Source organism: Porites lutea, chromosome 8, assembly GCF_958299795.1.
Source record: "Porites lutea chromosome 8, jaPorLute2.1, whole genome shotgun sequence".
NCBI classification, from domain to species: domain Eukaryota; kingdom Metazoa; phylum Cnidaria; class Anthozoa; order Scleractinia; family Poritidae; genus Porites; species Porites lutea.
The window spans coordinates 679822-702330 of record NC_133208.1 but is presented as its reverse complement, the minus strand read 5'-3'; the positions used below and the strand labels follow the sequence as shown (position 1 = coordinate 702330).

The 22509-nt window shown below is 38.5% G+C and overlaps 2 protein-coding genes across 2 annotated transcripts in view; one reads left to right on the top strand and one right to left on the bottom strand.

Annotated features, from left to right (window-relative positions):
* The first annotated feature begins 4534 nt into the window (after positions 1–4534).
* LOC140946972 (neurexin-4-like) lies at positions 4535–5476 on the top strand. The gene has a single exon (XM_073396063.1). It carries the CDS (start codon positions 4730–4732, stop codon positions 5261–5263), a length of 534 nt encoding a protein of 177 aa, XP_073252164.1. The 5' UTR covers positions 4535–4729; the 3' UTR covers positions 5264–5476.
* Positions 5477–8289: 2813 nt separating this feature from the next.
* Positions 8290–22509, bottom strand: part of LOC140946698 (uncharacterized) — a gene marked incomplete at its 5' end in the record, with an annotated part of 43464 nt that continues 29244 nt past the window's right edge. Inside the window, 12 exons of the mRNA XM_073395804.1 lie at positions 8290–9387; positions 10290–10367; positions 11096–11172; positions 11307–11339; positions 11619–11713; positions 14059–14092; positions 14408–14468; positions 14986–15049; positions 15436–15522; positions 15788–15848; positions 16259–16296; positions 16684–16713. Of these exons, the coding sequence (XP_073251905.1) occupies positions 9125–9387; positions 10290–10367; positions 11096–11172; positions 11307–11339; positions 11619–11713; positions 14059–14092; positions 14408–14468; positions 14986–15049; positions 15436–15522; positions 15788–15848; positions 16259–16296; positions 16684–16713 (921 nt within the window). The remainder of the gene's footprint in view (positions 9388–10289; positions 10368–11095; positions 11173–11306; positions 11340–11618; positions 11714–14058; positions 14093–14407; positions 14469–14985; positions 15050–15435; positions 15523–15787; positions 15849–16258; positions 16297–16683; positions 16714–22509) is intronic.

Here is a 22509-nt window from a genome sequence, read left to right as displayed (position 1 = left end):
ATATAGTCCTTAGTTCTGAATAACTAATTATAAACGTTTGCAGAAATAACACGCTAGCTAAAATAATAAGGTTTGAAATGTGGGTCATAAATAATTAGACTTGGGATAACGTCTGACAAACTGCACACGGCATTTCTGAACACCTTATTCTGAAACTACTGACAGAGGCAAATTCTTCCTCTGTGCGTACCCAACAAAATGGTCTAGCTAGGCTCAGAACCTACGCCGCTCTCTGAAAGACAATTTACACGTAAAACAACTTCGAGGAAACGGATCGGATGGAAAATAATACGACAGATAAAACTTGAAACGTAAGCGACTATAATTTAAGTGCATAAAGACGACAGATTGGATGTTTCAGGTCTTAAGGTGATGTTACACAGACGATTCGCAACGACGATTTTTAGCGCAACACAGCGTTGCAATCTCAATAAGTTCGCTTAGTGTGACATTTTTTAGTTCATCTATTTTAATATTTTGTCATTTTTAATACTGTAGTTTTTAGTTTTTATGCAGTGCCCTATTGAAAACCATATTGTGTGACATAGGCCATCTGTAAAAAGAACTTTCTTAATTCCTATAATCATTATTAAATATACTCATGTTCTTACTAAATTATAAATAGAAATTACAGTTCAATAGTCAAACGAATTAACCGACTCCTAAAAGTAATATTACTTAAACCAGACTGATTCCCTGTTCTTTCAGTGGCTGATTATGTAAATCATGATAGGCAAGGCGAGATGTCGACATTTGAACTGAACAATGGTTCGAGGCTGAAATCCTTATCACCCGTGTAAATGATGCGACCTCTACCTTGTTCTGTGTCCGCAGTTTATCTTTGATGTTTGTTCTCCACCTTAAAGGTAACTTAATCCGAAATGGATTGTCTGTCATTAAAAATATAAATAAACGACACGAATCACTTTTCCAGTAGTCGGTTATCGCCGTTTTTATTTCTTTGTTTATAACTTGTTACTCAAATCACCTTCTTTTATGCGAATTCAAATCAAAACCTAAAAATTGGTACGTGTAATTAGCTCATTTGTGCAGATTTCATCCCGCTCGATTGAACTAAAAACCTCTAAAACCTCTAAAAAGAGATCAGTAAGTGCCATAATATTAAAATACAGAGCTAAAAGTCATGTTGAAATGTTTTGTTTCGGTTTTGAATCGATCGCGCACTTCATCAATATAAATGCGTCCTACTTCAACACACATAGGTTGGAGAGTGAAGGAAACTTTTCCTGAAACTTTCAAGTCTCAGTAGGAAAAAAATAAAAATGTTATTCACTGGCCTAGGTCGGTCCGTATTGCGAGAAACTGTGCCCTCGGTCTGAGTACCGCCCTCGGCCTATGACCTCGGGCACAGTTTTTCCCAATACGGACCTCCCAGCCTGTGAATAACATATATTTATTAAGAAAATACCGTATTTGAAAGAACTACGAACAAAATTATTATTGAAAATAAATTATTATTATTCTGTAGATATTATTAGAAGAGGGTTTTAAATTCATCTCTTTGAGGCTGATATGCCTTTAATGAAAAAAGGTTGTTAGATAAACGTTCCAGGGAATAATTCGTTTCTGACCAAAACACGTGCTATTCTGAACCGAAAAGTTTCTGAGCAACGTTCTTGTCTTTTCGTAGCAATTTAATTTTAATATTTTAAATTTGATTTCTGATATAGTTGTTTTGCTCATTTTCCATTAGCACATACAATTTCAAACTTACATGTATCCAGGGAATAATTAGCTTCTGACAAAAACACGTTCTTTTTTGAACCGAATAGTTTCTGAGAAACATGCTTGTTTTTCCGTGGCCAGAAGGAGGTTTGTTAATGAATTGTAAGTGGCAATGTAAGTGTTAATTGTATTTTAACTCAGACGGTCGCAAAATTGTTTTATATCTGTTATATTACTTTTTTCAGAATTTAGTTATTATAATGGAATCCATACGATAGTGAAAGAAGGTCGTTGGATGAATTTTGAACAATAATTGGTTTTGCAAAGAATATTTCACATTTGATAGCAATGAGCTATTGATACGAAGTTCAATTAATGGTCGTTAATGTTACCATGAATTCATTTTTTTGCTGTTATACCATTATAAAAGTTAATGGAGATTCAACGGGTACGTCCCACGAAATAATTGCTTTCCCAAAATAAATTAATTAGATCGTGCCTTTTATCATGTTCATTTTCAAAAAAATTGTTACTGAAATCTAAGGGTCTCTTAGCAAAATACATGTTATTAGATTTGTCAGTTATGAATTAATCATAACGAAATTCCCATAAATATAGGTGAGAAAACAGGGAATCTAACAAGTCCAAGCTTGTTTCTCCTCCGTGGTCTAAGTTATAAGGTAAGTGAAATCGTTGACTAGAGTTCCTTATGTGTTGAGGTTTATATGTTGTTCAGTTGAGTAAAGATCTTGCACCCAGTTCCAGGTAACGTTTATTTAACACAATATTATAGTTTCTTTCTGGGGGTAGAAAATAATGAAATAGAAATTTAGGAACACGTCTGTAAAACTTATTGTTCTTTATTTTCCCGTCCCGTTGGTTCAAAGGCTGTTTAAAACCAGGTTTGTCTTCGTGTTGTTCAAAAGGATTTTCTCGAAAGAAAAATTTCTGTATTCTTCTTAGAGCAACCAATCTTCAACTTATAGAAAAAGAATTAAGCTTAATTTCCTTTTTTAATGTTTCATATCTGAAATCCAGTTTCACGCAAACTCTGGGTTGTTGTAACCTACAATGCTTTGAACAAGCCAGCCCCATGGATATTTACCGCGGACATTCTTTTTTAATAGAAAGCAATGTAAAATTTTGATCACTGTTCTTTTCGCTTATGATTTTTAAAAGTTCTGCAATATTTTTTGTACATGAACAATTATACCTTAAGTTCCCAATACGGGTCTAAAGAAAAAAAATTGTCAAGTTAGTTCTTTTTTCTCTGTAAAAATCCTAAAATCTTTAGTTTATTCTTTTGGTTTGCGTGTGACATAATCAAACATCATCAGTCCTTCAGGAGACTTAAGTTTCATCTGATCACCAATCTTTTTAGAAGTTTCTACTTTCATTTATTACATACTTCGTTTTGTTTTTCAGTTTCTTTTGAAATCAATCTGTCGTCAGAGAAGACTAGAAGATGAAACTGCTGTTCATTGTGGTTCTTAGTCTCCTGGCTGTGAGTTATGCCTGGGAAAAGAAAGCAGAGCCGAGGACAAAAAACAGAGCCGAGGACAACAAGCAGACCCGAAGACAAGAAACAGCAACAGGTAATCTAAACCACCCAGACAATTACGATTCTATCTCAGCAAAATAAGAAAGATATTGGAACATTTAAGGTACATAGTACTTAAAAAAACGATTATGACTCGCGACTCTCAACAATTACTCAGACTCAGTTATTTGCCATTTAATAACAATAATGACTGTCGGAAGGATTAAGACGTCGTAAAGTCATACAGTCAAACCCCGCCGTCCAAATGCGAAATGTTAAAAAAGTCTTTAATCGACGGTCAAAACTAGGAGCACTGTAGGAAGCACTTTAACAGCTCGTCAATGTACGCTGGAGTCTTTTTGTAATATTGGATACTGTGTCTTGCTTTAATTCTCCTCCATCTTTCTTTCCTCCTTCTGTGATAAACACCCGGGGGGGGGGGGGTACTGCCATATATGGGCTAAATAGGTATGTGCCGCTGTGAAGGGTAAGGTTTTCAAGCAGTTTACTCTAGGACAGGGTATATAAATCAGAGCGTTTGGGTCTAGAATAGGGTATCATTTTTCAGGAAACTGATCAGTTGGCTGAAGATTTTATCTAGACTAGGGAAACAGCTACTCTAGGTTAGGGAGGATTTGGGGAGTTTACTCTAGTCAAGGGTAGCAAAATTCAGCTGAACTAGCTCTGATATGGGTTAAGGGTTCCAGGGTCCCAGCGGCACATCCCCACCCAGAAATTCCTAAAGTACCCCCCCCCGGATAAACAATTTAAATGGCAGAAAAGCTTGTCGAAATGATTGGGTGCCTTTTCTTGTTTTAAGCTATTCACAACACTCACAATGATACGCGAAGTTGAAATACACCAAATTAACAGGTTTAACATGGCTAGTCAAACAGTTAACTCCTGATGATAAATACTGATTTGGCGTGGAAATCATCTATTTTTGCTCAGTTTTCAGCGGAGCCACACAGGGGTAAACGGCCCACCCTCCCACCCAGAAAGTCACGTGGGTCGTATTACTAACTACCCCTAAGCCAAGCTGTCCCAGCTTGGCTTAGTCCGCTGATCAATCATTTTTCCATACCTTATAGAGCGATTTCACATGACGACACGGTGGCCATATTGGTGTCCCAAAACAACAAAACGGCAGCCATGTTGGTGTTCCAAACCAGTACTGTGGGAGTTGAACTCTTTTCTTATGTAAACACTTCCTTCTGTTCCAATAAATTTGATAGACACTGGTCGCGTGAGTGAAAACGCTCTATCAATACAACTGAGAATGAATATGAATGTTGTTGAATAGTTTACTATGCCAATGTACACTGTATTTACAAAATTCACTTTTGAGATTGTAATTGTTTGTTTGTTTTTTTCATTTATCAAATCAAATTAGGTAAAACCTGCAGTGAAATAAAACTATACAATCCACAAGCTACAAGTGGATCGTATGTTATCGACCCCGATGGAGAAGGAGGCTACGAACCATTCACTGTTCATTGTGACATGACAGACAAGAACGGAGTTGGTGTGACAGTTGTTGGTCATGACAGTGAACAGAGGACCCTGGTCGATGGCTATGAAGGTCCAGGAAGCTATGTACGTGATATTCATTACACAGGAACCGGCCTAACAAGGAATGGTCAATTGTTTGGTCTTCTAGACATCTCTACACATTGTGAGCAGTTTATCAAGTACGAATGTCATCACGCTGCCCTCCTCTGGATGGGTAACCCAGATGGATGGTGGGTTGCACGTGACAACGTTCAAATGACGTACTGGGGAGGGGCCACCCCCGCGGATTCCTACAAGTGCGCATGCGGGGTGAACAACACATGTGCAGACAGTAGCCGTGGATGCAACTGCGATGCGAATGATGCAGTGTGGCGTGAGGACAGCGGTCTCCTTACTGAAAAGTCTGACCTTCCAGTTTTACAGCTGAGATTTGGAGATACAGGCAGTTCAATAGAAAAAGGTTACCACACGCTTGGGAAACTCAAGTGCTACGGAGGTTATTACTGTGCTACAGTCAGTCTTTAATGTCTTTGTCCTTGCACAAAGTGCTCCTGTAGAGTTATGAAGAAGGTATCAGAAAAATTTCATCAGGGAGCACTAACCATAAATTTCTTGTTGTTGTAGTTTCAAATTAATCAATTTAGTTCATTCTAAATAGTTTTCTGGATCGCAATTACTGTTACACATCAAGAGCATAGAATACAAGCTTGAATACATGTGACAATTCTTATTTTCAACTAAATATATAGACAATAAATGGGTTAAAAAGGGAAAAAAGCGTCTGACTAGTATAATAGAGAACGCTATCGATTTTCTTCAGCTCTGCCCTCTATACATGTTATGTAGCCCCAGGTCCTAAATCTTGAGTTTGTTGAATTCTACTCCAAGTCTTTTAGTCTTGTGTGACTACTATAGTTCTAGTTCTTTATGGATCGATAACGGATACCAGCTGCCCTCCCACAGGCTCCTGGCCCTCCGCCTCTATCAAAAAGACCATTGGAGGAAGTTCATGGGAGTTGTTAGTGAAGCTCAGCTTGCCGGTCATCCAATTGCGTAGCCCAGTACCCCGTACCTCCCCTCCCTTAACCTTACCTCCGTTCCTATACCAGAATGTTTGGCGTTAGTTTGGGGCTCTTTGTATTGTGTTTCCACTTTACTCACTGACAGTTTGAGCAAAGCTCACGAAGACTAGCAACGTAAGGGTGAGAGTTGCGACTAGAAGGAAGTATTGAAATGAACTCAGCAAGATTTTGAGCTTTTTTCGTGTCTTTTCTAGCTTTTCTAAAAAAGAGTGTGAATCAATCACTGAGGCACATGTCGGTATCGCCAGCTTACCATTAATTAAGAGGGTTTTTGATTTTATCATTTTACTAATCTTCTCCGTTTTCTTTTTTGGGTTCGATTTTGGGTGCCCTAAACAGGTCAGAGTGAGGGTTGTAGTTTTCCTGTGAGCTATTTATAGAGCAGAAGACTGGGGCGGGCATGTTCTCACACACATTTTACAAAACAAACAGGAGGGCTTTCCTGTCGGTGTGTTGTTATTCTGAAGGAATTAAGCTAAGCTTTTGAACACTATGCTTTTGTTTCCCCACTAAAATGCTCTACCTTAATGCTCCATTTTTTCCACTGAAATGCTCGATAATGCTTATCATGTAGACGCTAAAAAAAACGTAAAAAGCAACGTATACAAGTTGATGGCTTTCATGCATATACATAGAGCAAAAGATGATACTTTAAACAGCTGTATTCGGTTGACATTTGAGATCAACCTCGTTCCCAGGGTTCTCTCCTACTCGTCCCTAACCAGGGTCTCTGTCTCTCTCTCTCGCTCCGAGGGTCTGATCACGTGGCTCCAGAACAGAATTATTTCTGCGAAATATTGTCGAGTGGAAGGTCATTGCACCCTACTGTTGCCCGTTAACTTCCTTTCGTTTTGAGTTTGTTATTCAGTTCGGGGAGAGGAATGACTCTCATTGCAATTGTTTTTTCAAAGGAGAATAAAGCCGGTCAATTTCGTTTGAATGTTTAAGAAAATACCACCGAGTTAATTCAAAACATCAAACTCTAAATGCCCTAAAAAATGGGTATAACGATAAAGAAAAATTAACGAAGAGAAGTATAAATTCTAACTAACTGCAAAATTAAATCAAAAAACTTATGTAGTGGGGGATTGGAAAAGAGGAACAGAAATTTACTAGTGGTTCGTACTGTTTTTAATCTTACATAACTTCTCAAGTTTTTAAACCAAGAGAACTCAAGAATCTGTGTCTGAAATAAGTTTATGGCAAGCTTATAAGTGATCAAAACTGATGTGACCCCAGGGCCCTGAGAAATGGTCAACCAAACGCAACTGGGCATTTTTACCAGCGTAACCTGTTACATTCCAGCTTTTCTCTGTCATAGACTTCCCCATCAGCAATAAGCTAAGCACGAATGTTTAGAACTGTATAATCTTTGCAGCCTGCTCCAATCAGGAACGTGAGGAACTTTCCAGTAATTCGAAAACTGGGTGACGTCATTGAGCCTTGGGGACCATCTTCTTCCATTCCGCAATACATGTGATTGGGACTGAACCGATTGTCGTAGGTACCAATCCACCAATCCGCTTTGTAGTTGCTCCCATACTCAAGCCCCCTTGCTAATGTGTTATTGCCGTATGTTGGCTGATTATTGAATGCAGTACCATTATATAATAATATTTATTTAAAAGAGTTTAACCCTAACCCTCAGTTGTTCTTCTGTTCCGCCTAGATTAGCTTTTGCTACCTGCGGGACAGTGTAATTAATTAAGTTTATTCGTACAATAAAGTTATGTTGTTATTGTTACAATTCAGCGTCTCTGATTTAGTTGAGTTATAGCCAAAAACTAATAAGGTGGACCAACCCATCAATGTTTGTGCAAAATAATTGTCGTAAATCAAGGCATTGCTCCTCTTCCACAATCGCTTGATCTGGGGAATGTGAGACTTTATAAGATCTCTGTCGAGAAAACGGAATAAAACATTGGGATACCTGTGCAGTTGTACCCGTCTCCATAGTAACCAATATTGCAAGGGCATCTGAAAGATCCTTCTGTATTGGTACAAGTTGCGTTCGTTCCACATCTCTCATCTCTCTTTTTCACCTTCGTCTATATCTAGGATAATGTTGTAACACTGTGAATCCTTTCAGCACCACGCATCTCCAGAACCATAATCCTTTATCAAGGAAGATCACTTCTCTCTTTTAAGTCCAATATCCCCTGCCTCTTTTCCGATTTCAACCAAATTAAGACAGACTACCGTGAAATTCCGGTTAAAATAAATAAACATAAAATTCTCTTGAGCGCCAAAAATTCTTGTGAAGCGCTCTACACCATGCTAATTTGAAACATAAAATTTTGTAATGAAATATAACTAAATCATTACTAAATATTAGAATATTATAAGATCAGGACAATCTTTTCAGGACGATCTTTTCTTTGGATACTGGCCACTCATTATCACACACCAAATATGACGCGTCACGTAAAAATGTTAAAAATCATCCATTAAACCACACAACACAATAAAACACAGCCGATACCATCTTAAAGCAGTGCCACCCTTGCAGTTCAGTACTTTTATCATAATTGTGATTTCATGTTGAACAAGATTGAATTTTTTCAACATCTAAACATAACACGACATATCGAATCTCCATGACAGTCTTGCTCGCCTTTTATAAGCTCAACCAAATCTTATAGTTGTGCGCAGTCAATTCTCTCTGAGGAAACGCCGTTGGAACAGGCAATGGTAATGTGCCAGTCTTTGAGAGGTTTCTATCGAATACTAGTGAGAGACCAATAATATGCATGATTGAACAACCGCAGGAATCAACTCTATAAGTGTGCACTTTAGGAAGGTGCTCCTTGAGAGAGATTTGACTTCGAACCAGAATTTTATACATAAATCAAACAAAAAAAGGAGAGATAGACGCATTCCCAAGTCTTCAGTGCAATGCTAATCTACTTGAAGTCAACTAACGACAGAACAAACACGGTGGGGCCAAACAACCCCTCAAAAGGATTATTAAGCTAAATTTTAGTATCTTTTACATTTCTTTTCATTTCTTGGCCAAAGTCGCAAGATAGACTCAATTGTTGACCACATGATATTAAGTTCTGTTTGACGCAAAATGTCAAATTGTGACGTCACAACAGCTGACGTCACCAAAATGGGTGAAATAAAGTTTTTAATTTCAAAGTCAAACTTATATCATCTGAGAGAGCTTTAGAAGAGGAGAAATTGCACCCCCCAGAATCATACTTTTTCTTAAAAAACGATCCCTATGATATTTTTTTCAGTTTTTTCGACCAGCGTTCATTTTCAGAGGAAACAATTACCAGCAGGACATTTTCAAAGGCATTTAAATTCCTAAAGAGGATATTAAGTCGAACGTCGGGAGATCAAAATCACTGTCCTCATCCCCACCCCCGTTAGTATCGATAATATCTACAGATGAGGTGTTTTCTTCACAAGGCCGTGTTTCTGTTTCAAATCCTTTCCGAAGAGCGCCCGCGCATGCGCTGAAAGGTTGTGATAAAGAAGACGAATCTGATGTTACTTCTACAGCGTTTTGCCTTCCAACATTACTCAGTTGGTCCGCATTCCCTTTTGAATCTTCTAAATCTGCAGCAAGACAGAGAAAATTAAATCAGGGTTTTTTTGTTCGTCTATTTTGTTACGAAATAAATAGTTCTCCACCCAGCCTTTTTGCCTCTGGATTCTTTTCCTTAGCAAGGGTTGATGATACCTTTAGCTTTCACAATGCGCTTATTAAGGGAGGACTCTAAGTCGAACAAATTGGCCGTTTTGAGATCCGCGTGAGACTGGGACGGAATTGTGCCAAATTGCATTATGGGACGGTTTTGAGGTCGCTTTTTGACTCAGTCCTTAAGCAACTCTTTGTGATGGCCAATAAAATAAGCGTTAGAGTCCCCAAAACAGTCACGTGATGCAATAGGCCATTTCCGAGTTTTCCCAGGTCTCTCTATCAAAACGAGGTTAAGTGTTCACCCTTTTATATGGAAAGGATTTTTTATTTTTTATTATTAATAATCTCAAGTTCTTTGTAATACATAACTTTAAGGGGCACAATATTAGTTTATCTAGATGTGCCCCTCTCTCCTCTCCTTCCAATATACAATGTAATTGAATTTAAGTGTTGTAATTTCTGTTTTACGCGTTTTTTCCTTTGTAAATCTTTATCTGTTACTATATTACTTTTTTTCACGTTATATTTGCATAACTATGTATCAGCTAGGAATTGGAGGAATAAATAAAATAAAATAAAATAAATTCTCATGCAAATAAAACTCGTTTTCACAAGAAAGGTTTTGCAGTTGGCCTCATTTTAAAAGTGAGGGGTTTTGGAAGACGAAAGTGGCCTATTCCACACGACACTTATGTTACCCGACCCAGACCAACGGGCAACTGCAAAATGGCCAATACGGTGTAATAATAGAGTTGGACAACCAAAAGCACCTAATGATAATTAAAACTGTCGAGGCAATATACAAATTTTGACCAACCTTCGTCCAAAGCATTCAACTCCTTTTCTTGACACTTCTCTATAAACTCGTCTGAGTTGCAAAGTCCGTTTGGAAAATCTATTGAAATTAAAACAGTGACGTTAAAATCTTTTCGTTGCATACCGGCATGTTGAGGTTCCTCTTTATCCTGGGTCGGTGTTGTGTCGTATTTCGCTGTGGTACATTGTTGGAGATGCTTTCTCTTTTTTATGACATTGCGCAGAAACTAGGGTAGAATTCGTCCCCAATAACAGTCCCACAATGCAATGCAACACAACACTGACCCAGTCTCTGGCGCAAACAGTACAAAAATCGACAATGGCAGGAGCCCCAATACCCTGCAGTGGCACCGCACGCACGTCAGACTTTTATTCTATTTTCAGATTTAACTTCCTCGTGATATCAGTCGCTGATTTCACTAAGGTCCATACAATGAGAATGGATCCCTTACCAAGCGTCTCCTTGGTAATCGCTTCCAAGGTATTTCAACCGGTTGAACAATCTTCGCCATTGCTGAAAGTCCTATGCTGCTCTAACTGACTAAAAGCTTTTTTTGAACAAAAGACGAGTCTATGAAAGTAGGAAGATGTCATATGCCATGACCCAGAACACACGTTAGTGGCCGACCATTTGACTTACAAAGGAGGGAGGGGTGGGATCTGGTTTGAACAAGATCTTATTTCAAGCCTGCTATAGTGATCTATTTTTTCCGTACTTTATTGGCATGAATCGAAGGTTATAATGGGAACTGAGAAGATTTTGCCTGATTATATCATGAAAAAAAAGGGGGGGAATAAGCAACTTACTTCCACAGTGTTCGATGACTTTGCCCCATACAGCGTTACAAGACAGCATTTTAAGGTTGCCAACAATAAGCAAATGCCTGGGAAGAAACAAAAACCAGCTTACGAGCAGTATCTATCCCTTAAGGAAAACAAGACAAAGACAAACGCGAAGGACCGTCAAAAAAGACAAGGATAAACCAAAGTAAAGATCACCGAAAAAGCTGGTACAAACCTCTTCGCTCTTGTTAGGGCAACATTGCTGCGTCTAAGATAAAAAAAGGAAAGAATTTCTTACATTTAGCAAAATTGAACACATTTCTAATCCTAATTCAACAGGGACCCCACGCTTGCCCCATTCCCCTCGCAAGTCATAATCTGAACGTCATCAACACTCTTCCGTTCTTCTCTCCTCGTGTTTGACTTTCTATACGGCAAACACTTTTTGAGCAAGTAGACTTAGTGTAAGCCACAACGAATTCGGCCTTAGGTAGGGTTGACTACCTAACACAAGATATACAATACTGGGTTTAGCAACCAAACGTACTTGTCACAGTCAATGAATCCAATGTGATCTGTACGAACACAGGACAATATAATAACATCCTTCTCTCCGCCTTGAAAAGCATCAACAGTTGATATCTGGTTCAAAAGAAGAGAGCAAAAAATAATTTTACAATAACAGTGTGATTTCTCGCGCACTGATTGGTCGAGAGATATGGTCGATAATAGTAGATTATAAAAATGACGTCATGATCGCACAGTTTGTTTTTGTCTTCTTGTACGCGAGGTTTTCCGAGAAATCTCAACGGAAATGGACGCCAAAAACGATATATCCTATCGATCAATTATTGCAGTGACACCATTCCCTTGACGCTCGTGGTTTCACTTGGAGTTTTGAACATTTTGACGTCATTTGCATGGTCGATAGGAGTACAAACTATGGAAAATTGTTGTTGTTTTGTTTATTTTTGGACTATTTGTCGCTGACTACCAGTTTCAGTTGTGAAGAAATGCCACTGTGAGGAGCTTGGCAGTCAAAACGATCACAGAAAATCCCTGGTAAAAATCACTAGTCAAAACACCTATCCGGTGGTAACTACCTTGAAGTCCGAGTCGTAGTGTGAACCCACCCACTGATCGACTAAGACTTAATACTTGTCGAGTACTTGTAGTCAAAACACCTATCCGGTGGGTAACCACCTTGAAGTCTAAGTCCTAGTGTGAACCCACCCACTGATCGACTAAGACTTAATACTTGTCGAGTACTTGTAGTCAAAACACCTATCTGGTGGGTAACCACCTTGAAGTCTAAGTCTTAGTATGAACCCACCCACTGATCGACTAGGACTTAATATTTGTCGAGTACTTGTAGTCAAAACACCTATCCGGTGGGTAACTACCTTGAAGTCTAAGTCCTAGTGTGAACCCACCCACTGATCGACTAGGACTTAATACTTGTCGAGTACTTGTAGTCAAAACATCTATCTGGTGGGTAACTACCTTGAAGTCTAAGTCCTACTGTGAACCCACCCACTGATCGACTAAGACTTAATACTTGTCGAGTACTTGTAGTCAAAACACCTATCTGGTGGGTAACTACCTTGAAGTCTAAGTCCTACTGTGAACCCACCCACTGATCGACTAAGACTTAATACTTGTCGAGTACTTGTAGTCAAAACACCTATCCGGTGGGTAACCACCTTGAAGTCTAAGTCCTAGTGTGAACCCACCCACTGATCGACTAAGACTTAATACTTGTCGAGTACTTGTAGTCAAAACACCTATCTGGTGGGTAACCACCTTGAAGTCTAAGTCTTAGTATGAACCCACCCACTGATCGACTAGGACTTAATATTTGTCGAGTACTTGTAGTCAAAACACCTATCCGGTGGGTAACCACCTTGAAGTCTAAGTCCTAGTGTGAACCCACCCACTGATCGACTAGGACTTAATACTTGTCGAGTACTTGTAGTCAAAACACCTATCTGGTGGGTAACTACCTTGAAGTCTAAGTCCTACTGTGAACCCACCCACTGATCGACTAAGACTTAATACTTGTCGAGTACTTGTAGTCAAAACACCTATCTGGTGGGTAACCACCTTGAAGTCTAAGTCCTAGTATGAACCCACCCACTGATCGACTAGGACTTAATACTTGTCGAGTACTTGTAGTCAAAACACCTATCTGGTGGGTAACTACCTTGAAGTCTAAGTCCTACTGTGAACCCACCCACTGATCGACTAAGACTTAATACTTGTCGAGTACTTGTAGTCAAAACACCTATCTGGTGGGTAACCACCTTGAAGTCTAAGTCCTAGTATGAATCCACCCACTGATCGACTAGGACTTAATACTTGTCGAGTACTTGTAGTCAAAACACCTATCTGGTGGGTAACCACCTTGAAGTCTAAGTCCTAGTGTGAACCCACCCACTGATCGACTAAGACTTAATACTTGTCGAGTACTTGTAGTCAAAACACCTATCTGGTGGGTAACTACCTTGAAGTCTAAGTCCTAGTATGAACCCACCCACTGATCGACTAGGACTTAATACTTGTCGAGTACTTGTAGTCAAAACACCTTTCCGGTGGGTAACTACCTTGAAGTCTAAGTCCTAGTAGGAACACACCCACTGATCGACTAAAACTTAATATTTGTCGAGTACTTGTAGTCAAAACACCTATCTGGTGGGTAACTACCTTGAAGTCTAAGTCCTAGTATGAACCCACCCACTGATCGACTAGGACTTAATACTTGTCGAGTACTTGTAGTCAAAACACCTATCCGGTGGGTAACTACCTTGAAGTCCAAGTCCTAGTGTGAACCCACCCACTGATCAACTAGGGCTTAATACTTGTCGAGTACTCAATAAATGACAATAAAGGTGACCAATAGCAAAGACCAGAAGGCCCATTTGTCAGCAACAACCCTTTCTTAATTATATAATTTTCATTACAAATGTAGAAACGTTTGCGGTATTCACCTGAATTGCTTTGAGCTCCGCATGAGAAGTAGTCCTGCAGAAACAATGTACGGCAAATAAAAGTTAAGATTTGTTAGATTTGTTGGGATAGACTGTAGACAGCACTCCGCACAGCGGATACAGTTAGTATTCAAGGGACCGTTTCCCCCATTGTTCGCATTCAACTGCATATTGATCAATATAATGCGATTTTTGATCCCATTCTTATAACATTGTCCTTATTTAAGTATTATGATTGAATATTCTTAGTTCCTTTTAAACATTACAATTTTTCTCAAGTGAGATGATGTGTCAGATGATGAGCGCAATGTTATTAATGAATCGCAACTCTGCATTTAAACGTTCTTACCCAGATGCTGTTAATTGGCTGGCTACTGTGCGAAGCTGACTCTTGTACAGCGTAATCACTCCTAAAGAAAACCACAAAGTAGTGCAATTAAAAAACGAAAGGTGACACGAAAGCATTAACGACAAGCTTTAGTACTGCTCTATTGAATTTTTATCAGAGGGCATAATAACAGAATTTAAAATCTGCCCAGTGTCTAGTTTGTGTTTGGGTTGATGAGAAGTTAGAAGTTAAATTCTGAAACTGTATGTATCTTCAAGGCTTCTTCAACACTAGGTAGGCAAGGTAAGTTTGAATTAGAGCCAAGTGCCTCATCAGGCTGGATCTTCTGTAGCATGAAGCGTAAAGGAATATTTCTTTCCCCCCTGGACGGGACCCCTGTCCATCGAAAAACTCCCCCAGTATTAAATTCGCTGGTACCCATTTATACACCTGAGTGCAAGAGTAAGGCAATGAGAGAGTAAGGTGTATTAGCCAAGAACACAACACAGTCACTCAGACAGGGCTTGAACCCTGAATTCTTGATACGGCGTTCAAACTGACACTAACACCACGCCCACAGAGCTGGACACAGTACATACCTATTTGTGATGGTTGCATCCCAGACTTCAGCAAGCTTTCGATGAGAAACACAACAAATTTCGCCTACAAACACAATAGTAACAAAAAAATCAGAGGCAAAAATGATATGAAAACTAGACATTCCCTCTTTCTCTCATTCTACCCTAGAACAATCACTCAGTGGAAATGTCTGCCTCAGTCTCTCTTTGACAACACTAATTTAACTAAATTTATACAGTCCGTTTCCTTATTCAATCACAGTCCTGTAAACTAGAAATGCACTTTGCATTTTTCTTTTTTTCGTAACATTTAGCTGACCCCACGCCATCAATCTTCGGCTTCGAAGGGTAGGCGTTACTGGTAAATAATAATATAAGAATACATTCATACTCAAGAACAGCTGCTCGTATTAAGCGTATCAGGTTAGGAGGGGGGGGGGGGGGGGGGGTGGGGGGGCAATTTTCTTTTACCTCCTCCTCATTGTAGTAGCTGCCATCATTGCCGCATTTCTCCCTTCCTTTAGCCACATTGAAGAAGCAAAGAGTGGGAACAAGGTTCTACAGAACAAAATATTTAGAACGATAGTAAAGGCAGTCAAGGTAGAAAAAATGGTCATATTAATCAGCCGTGTTCGAGCTATCGTAAGGCAATAAAGGACGTAAAAATGGATGAATCTATCCACTGGAAAGCTTGATTTGGAAAACCTCCAGGGCTGTGCATAGCAGGTTTCTTCCACTTTGCTTTTACTCTACAAAACTTTGTTGTAAACACAACGATATAAACCCTTTTAAGAATATTTGTGAAATGATCAAATTCACTAACCACTATTGGAGAACGATCCTCAGCAGATACACCATCGAGAAGTTTGTTGTCATAAAACAGCCTGTTAAAAGAAATCAAATCTCGTTTTCATATTTACCAATAGAAAAAATGTATTAAAACGTAACGCTGATAAGGCTTGTTATCAAGTTAACACATAAGACTTTCAATCACCTTTTGCGCGGGCATCTTTTACGATAGACGTAAAAATTTTTCGAGGATTGTTGCCACCTAATGTTCCGGAAGGTCTTTCAAGAAAGTTCGGAGCGAAAATATTCTTCTTCATAAATGTGCGGATGGTTGAGTGCTCGGAAAACGTCTTGTCCAAAAGTTTGTTAGTCAGGAAATTATAGGGGGAGTTAACAAAATATCAAAGAAAGAGATAACAACTATCAGAATAGAAAACCTGTACGCCTTCACACAGAACTGCGTGATTAGTAAATAAGTAAACATTTTAGCGGAGAGACTACCAACCTGTTGGATATGGCACTTATTGTGGGATGGCAACGGTACTGAAAAATAAGCAAACTATAGTTATTATTGCTAACAAGGAGTGTAGCAATTTATTGAGGAGTTGCTAATATCCCAAGTAACTCAATGCCTCCTTGATGTAGTTTTAAGTAGGAACATTCGATAAACATTCGATTCTTCAGGATGCGTAAAATCAAATTTAATTCACGTATTTGACGACCCCCCAATTGAATTCAGATTGACAATCGTATACCACTGAATTATAGCGACTGTGAAAGAAACGCCAAACTTTGCGTAAGAAGTTTAACTTCTTTTCTTGTTTTTCCGCTCAGCGTGAAAATGCTTAGCAGATACATCATGGAGTAACAGTCTAACTCAGACAACAAGAAACTGAAGGACAGCTGAGAAGGTTATTTAGAGCAAAATACCTGTGTTTTTAACAGTGTTGGTTCATATCCCTGAAAATAGCAAATGATAAAAAGTCATAGTTTGTATAAATAAAATGAAGGGCTAAACGCGTTTTCGCTACTTGTAAGACAACAATTCGATACACTACTTAATTAAGGAACTCGTTGCTTCCTCAAGCTCTGTCAAAAATTAAGTTTGTGGTAGGTACACATTCCGTTTTATGTTCATTCTTACGTTATTGATAACCGCGCACGCTGTGTTGGGTTAATAGTTGTGTTAGCGGTGAGCGCGCGCACTGTGTTAGGTTAATAGTTGTGTTAGTGGTGAGCGCGCACTCTGTGTTGGGTTAATAGTTGTGTTAGTGGTGAGCGCGCGCACTGTGTTAGGTTTGTTTGATGCGTCGATGAGACGCACGCACTTTGTTTTGTGTTTAAAGGAAGAAGATTTCTAACCCCCAGAAAGCTCAGAAAAAAATCAGCGCGCCAGGTGAGAAAGGAACTCACGACCCTACGTTATTGACAAGCGCGCGTCTCGTTCCTATGTTTGATTGTTACGTCACTGTTAATCTCGCTGCTCTGTTGTATTATAGCGTAAGCGATGAGCGCGCATGCTGCATTGTGTTTGACTGTTAAGTTACTGATAACGCACACACTAAGTTAAGATTAGTTGTAACGTGAGTTCTGTTTTGTTTCATTGTTACATAAGTGATTAGCGAGCGATCTGTTATGTTTCACTCTTAAAGTAGTGATAAGCGCCAACTAAACTACGTTTTCCGTTTTATTCTTACGTTAGTGATAAGGGTGCGCTCTGCTTTGTGTCCGTTTGTTATGTTATTGTTAAGCCCACACTATATTTGTACTTCTTTGTTACGTTGGTGATAAACACGCACTCTGTTTTAAGCTTCATTCTCAAGTTATAAGGGAACGTTCTGTTTTGCGTTTGATTGTAACGTCAGTAATAAGCACATACTATATTTTTTTAATTTAATGCTACGTTAATGATAGGAGCACAATTTTGTTGGTTCATTGCTACGTTAGTGAGAAGCGCACAATCTATTTGTACTTTATAGTGAATTGAGTGATGAGCAAAGGCTCTGTTTGTGTTTGATTGTTACGTTAGTGAAACGCGCACACTATATTTTGTGTTTGAGTGTTACCTCAGTAATAAGCGAACACTATATTTGTACCTCATTGCTACGGTAGTAATAAGCACCACCTCTGTTTTGTGTTTGATTGTAGCGTTAGTCCTAAGCGTACACTATATTTTGTGTTTTAGTGTTGGGTCAGTAATAAGCGCAAACTATACTTGTACTTCGTTGCGAGATTTAATAGTAATAAGAGCAAACTCTGTTTTGTGTTTGATTGTTACGTTAGCGATAACCGCTCACTATATTTTGTGCTTGAGTGTTAGGTAAGTAATAAGCACAAACTATACTTGTACTTCATTGCAAGATTAGTAATAAGCGCACGCTCTATTTTGTGTTTGATTGTTACATCAGTGATAAGGGCAGACTATATTTTTTCTTTATTCCTAAGTCAGTGATGAGCGAACGCTCTGTTTTGTTTTCGATTGTTATATTAGTGATAACCGCACACTATACTTGTACTACGTTGTTAGGTTAGTGTTAAACGTACGCGCTGTTTTGTATTTGATTGTTACGTTAATGATAAGCGCACACTATATTTGCACTTCATTACTACGTTAGTGATAAGCGCACGTTCTGTTTTGTGTTTGATTATAAATTAAGTGATAAGCACACACTATATTTGTACTACATTGTTACGTCAGTGATAAGCGCACGCACTGTTCTGTATTTTGTTCCGTTAGTGATATGCGCACACTATATTTGTACATCATTACTACGTTAGAGATAAGCGCATGCTTTGTTTTGTATTCGATTGTTACGTTAATGATAAGCGCACACTATATTTGTACTTTATTGTTACGTTACTGATATGCGAAAGCTCTGTTGTGTACTTGATTGTTACGTTGGTGAAAAGCGCACACTTTATTTGTCGTTAGCGATAAGAAAACGCGCTGTTTTGTACTTCATCGTTCAGTAGTGATAAGCGAAAGCTCTGTTTTGTATTTGATCGTTACGTTAGTGATAAGCGCAAAAAATATTTGTATTTCTTTGCTACGTTCGTGACAAGTGTAAGGTCTGTTTTGTGATTGATTGTAACGTTAGTGAGAAGCGCGCACTATATATGTACCACATTGCTACGTTAGTGACAAACGCACGTTCTTACTTGAGTTTTATTGTTACGTTACGGTAAAAAGGAAACTATATCTATACTTTATTGCTACATTACTAATGAGCGCATGCTCTGTTTTGTGTTTGACTGTTACGTTAATAAGAAGTGCACACTATATTTGTACTTCACTGTTACGTAAGTGATAAGCGCACGCTCTGTTTTCTAATTGATTGTTACGTTAGTGAGAAGTGGACGCTCTGATTTGTATTTGAATGTTACGTTAATGATAAGGACACACTATATTTGCACTTCAGGGCTCGACGTTGCGACCCGTGGGGTCGCCAATGCGACCAGCTTTTACTCAGTGGCGACTAAATTTTCACGCCTGGTCGCCAACCTGGCCCCCAAGTTAGGTGACTTTCTTCTTTGGGTAAACGTACACTAATGATAATTTGTTATCCTTTACACAACTAACGGATAGCTAACGGTTTTTCTAACGCTCTAACGTTTTGCCCAAACGCTCTAATGGTTTGTCTAAACGTTTTAACGATTTGTCTAAAGGCTTTAACGATTTCTTCCAACTCTAATCTACGTTTACTTGAAAGAGGATTGTGAAATGAATGAATTCGACGGAAGACTTTAATCGACTTTCGGACAAATCGATCGCAATTCTCAACAGATCGTCCCGTGTTTCTCCGGGAATGACTTTAAGCGCATCGATATTTAAAACAATTTCTTTAAGTCGAACATGTATCTCGATTGCGGACTCGATAACAGATTAGTCTGATAAAAGGTCAAGCTAATCGAAGCTAATCGAGAACGAACGGCGCTTACTTCTCGAGCTTCGCAATTCTTGTAAACAACTTTACGCAAATTTCTGTTGAGCGTGACGACGCAAATAAAAGCTCTGCCGTATTTTATTGACTTCTAATTAAGTAAAGTTGAAGTCATGCTGTTTGTCTAACAGACTTCTCGCGAAATCAACTTCTTTGCCCGTAAACATTAGCAACGTTTCCTCTTTCTGGTCTTTCTGGAGACTTTCGATCACGTGTTAGGCAACTGCGCAATAGATGAAGTTTCACCGATGTTCAGTTCTGAACATGCAAATACATGTGTATTCCATTTCCTGAACCTTAAGCTTGAACACCTGTTTGAGGAGATTTACGCTTGAGTGCGGATTCATTTTACAGAACACCGGCTGGTAATCGAGCGTCAGCGAAAACCATTCGAAAGAAAGTTCAAAGGAAGTCTAAACCATTCATTTTCTGTTAAGGCTAAGTTAAAGATGTTAAGTTTATTTTATCCCATTAGTTCTTAAATATAATTTTTGGCGACTAGAATACTTGTTCTGGCGACCAAAAATGAAAACTTGGGGGCCAGTTGGCCCCAAGATTTTTTTCTGAAAGTCGAGCACTGCACTTCATTACTACGTTAGTAATAAGCAAACGCTCTGTTTTGTATTTGATTGTAACGTTAGTGATAAGCGCACACTATACTTGTACTACGTTGTTAGGTTAGTGTTAAACGTACGCTCTGTTTTGTATTTGATTGTTACGTTAATGATAAGCGCACACTATATTTGCACTTCATTACTACGTTAGTGATAAGCAAACGCTCTGTTTTGTATTTGATTGTTACGTTAATGATAAGGACACACTATATTTGCACTTCATTACTACGTTAGTAATAAGCAAACGCTCTGTTTTGTATTTGATTGTTACGTTAATGATAAGCGCACACTATATTTGCACTTCATTACTACGTTAGTAATAAGCAAACGCTCTGTTTTGTATTTGATTGTTACGTTAATGATAAGGACACACTATATTTGTACCACATTGTCACGTTAGTAATAAGCAAACGCTCTCTTTTGTGTTTGATTGTAACGTTAGAGATAAGCGCACGCTATCCTTGTACTACGTTGTTATGTTAGTGTTAAACGTACGCCCTTTTTTGTATTTGATTGTTACGTTAATGATAAGCGCACACTATATTTGTACTTCATTACTACGTTAGTAATAAGCAAACGCTCTCTTTTGTGTTTGGTTGTAACGTTAGTGATCAGAGCACACTATATTTTTACCACATTGTCACGTTAGTAATAAGTAAACGCTCTCTTTTGTGTTTGATTGTAACGTTAGTGATAAGAGCACTCTATATATGTACCACATTGTCACATTAGTAATAAGCAAACGCTCTGTTTTGTGTTTGATTGTAACGTTAGAGATAAGCGCACACTATATTTGTACCACATTGTCACGTTAGTAGTAAGCAAACGCTCTGTTTTGTGTTTGATTGTAACGTTAGTGATAAGAGCACACTATATTTGTACCACATTGTTACGTAAGTAATAAGCAAACGCTCTGTTTTGTGTTTGATTGTAGCGTTAGTGATAAGAGCACACTATATTTGTACCACATTGTCACGTTAGTAATAAGCAAACGCTCTGTTTTGTGTGATTGTAACGTTAGTGATAAGAGCACTCTACATATGTACCACATTGTCACGTTAGTAATAAGCAAACGCTCTGTTTTGTGTTTGATTGTAACGTTAGTGATAAGAGCACACTATATTTGTACCACATTGTCACGTTAGTAATAAGCAAACGCTCTGTTTTGTGTTTGATTGTAACGTTAGTGATAAGAGCACACTATATTTGTACCACATTGTCACGTTAGTAAAAAGCAAACGCTCTGTTTTGTGTTTGATTGTAACGTTAGTGATAAGAGCACACTATATTTGTACCACATTGTCACGTTAGTAATAAGCAAACGTTCTGTTTCATGTTTGATTGTAACGTTAGTGATAAGAGCACTCTGTATTTGTACCACATTGTTACGTTAGTAATAAGCGCACGCTTTGTTTTGTATATGATTGTAACGTTACTGATAAGCGCACACTATGTTTGTACTTTATTTGTACGTGAGTGATAAGCGCACGCTATGTTTTGGTCAGGTGATTGTTACGGTTAGTAATAAGCGCACACTATATTCGTTATTAACTATATTGCTACATTCGAGATAAGCACGCGTCTTGTTACGTTAGTGATAAGCGCACACTTAATTTGTACTACGTTGTTTGGTTAGTGTTAAACGGACGATTTCTTTTGTATTTGATTCTTACGTTAGTGATAAGCGAACACTATATTATACTTCATCACTACGTTAGACTAGTGATAAGCGCACGCTCTGTTCTGTGTTTGATTGTAACGTTAGCGATAAGCGCAGACTACAATCGTACTACACTGTTACGTTACTGTTAAACGTACCCTCTGTTTTGTATTTGATTGTTACGTTAATAACAAATTCACACTATGTTCGTACTTCATTGTTACGTTAGAGATAAGAGCACGCGCTGTTTTGTATTTGATTGATACGTTACTGATGAGCGCACACTATCTTTGTACTTCATTATAACGTAAGTAATAAGCAGATGCCTTATTTTGTATTCGATTGTTACGTTAGCAATAAGAGCACACTATATATGTGTTTCATTGTTACGTTAGTAATAAGCACTAGCACTGTTTTGTGTTTTATTGTTACGTTAGCTAGAAACGCACCCTCTGTTTTCTAGTTGATTGTTACGTGAGTGACAAGCGCACGCTATATTTGTACTTTATTTGAACGTCAGTGATACGCGCACGCTATGTTT

Bases quoted from the DNA above. Each gene is read 5' to 3' on its own strand.
- LOC140946972 (XM_073396063.1), top strand. From the start codon at position 4,730: ATGACAGACAAGAACGGAGTTGGTGTGACAGTTGTTGGTCATGACAGT.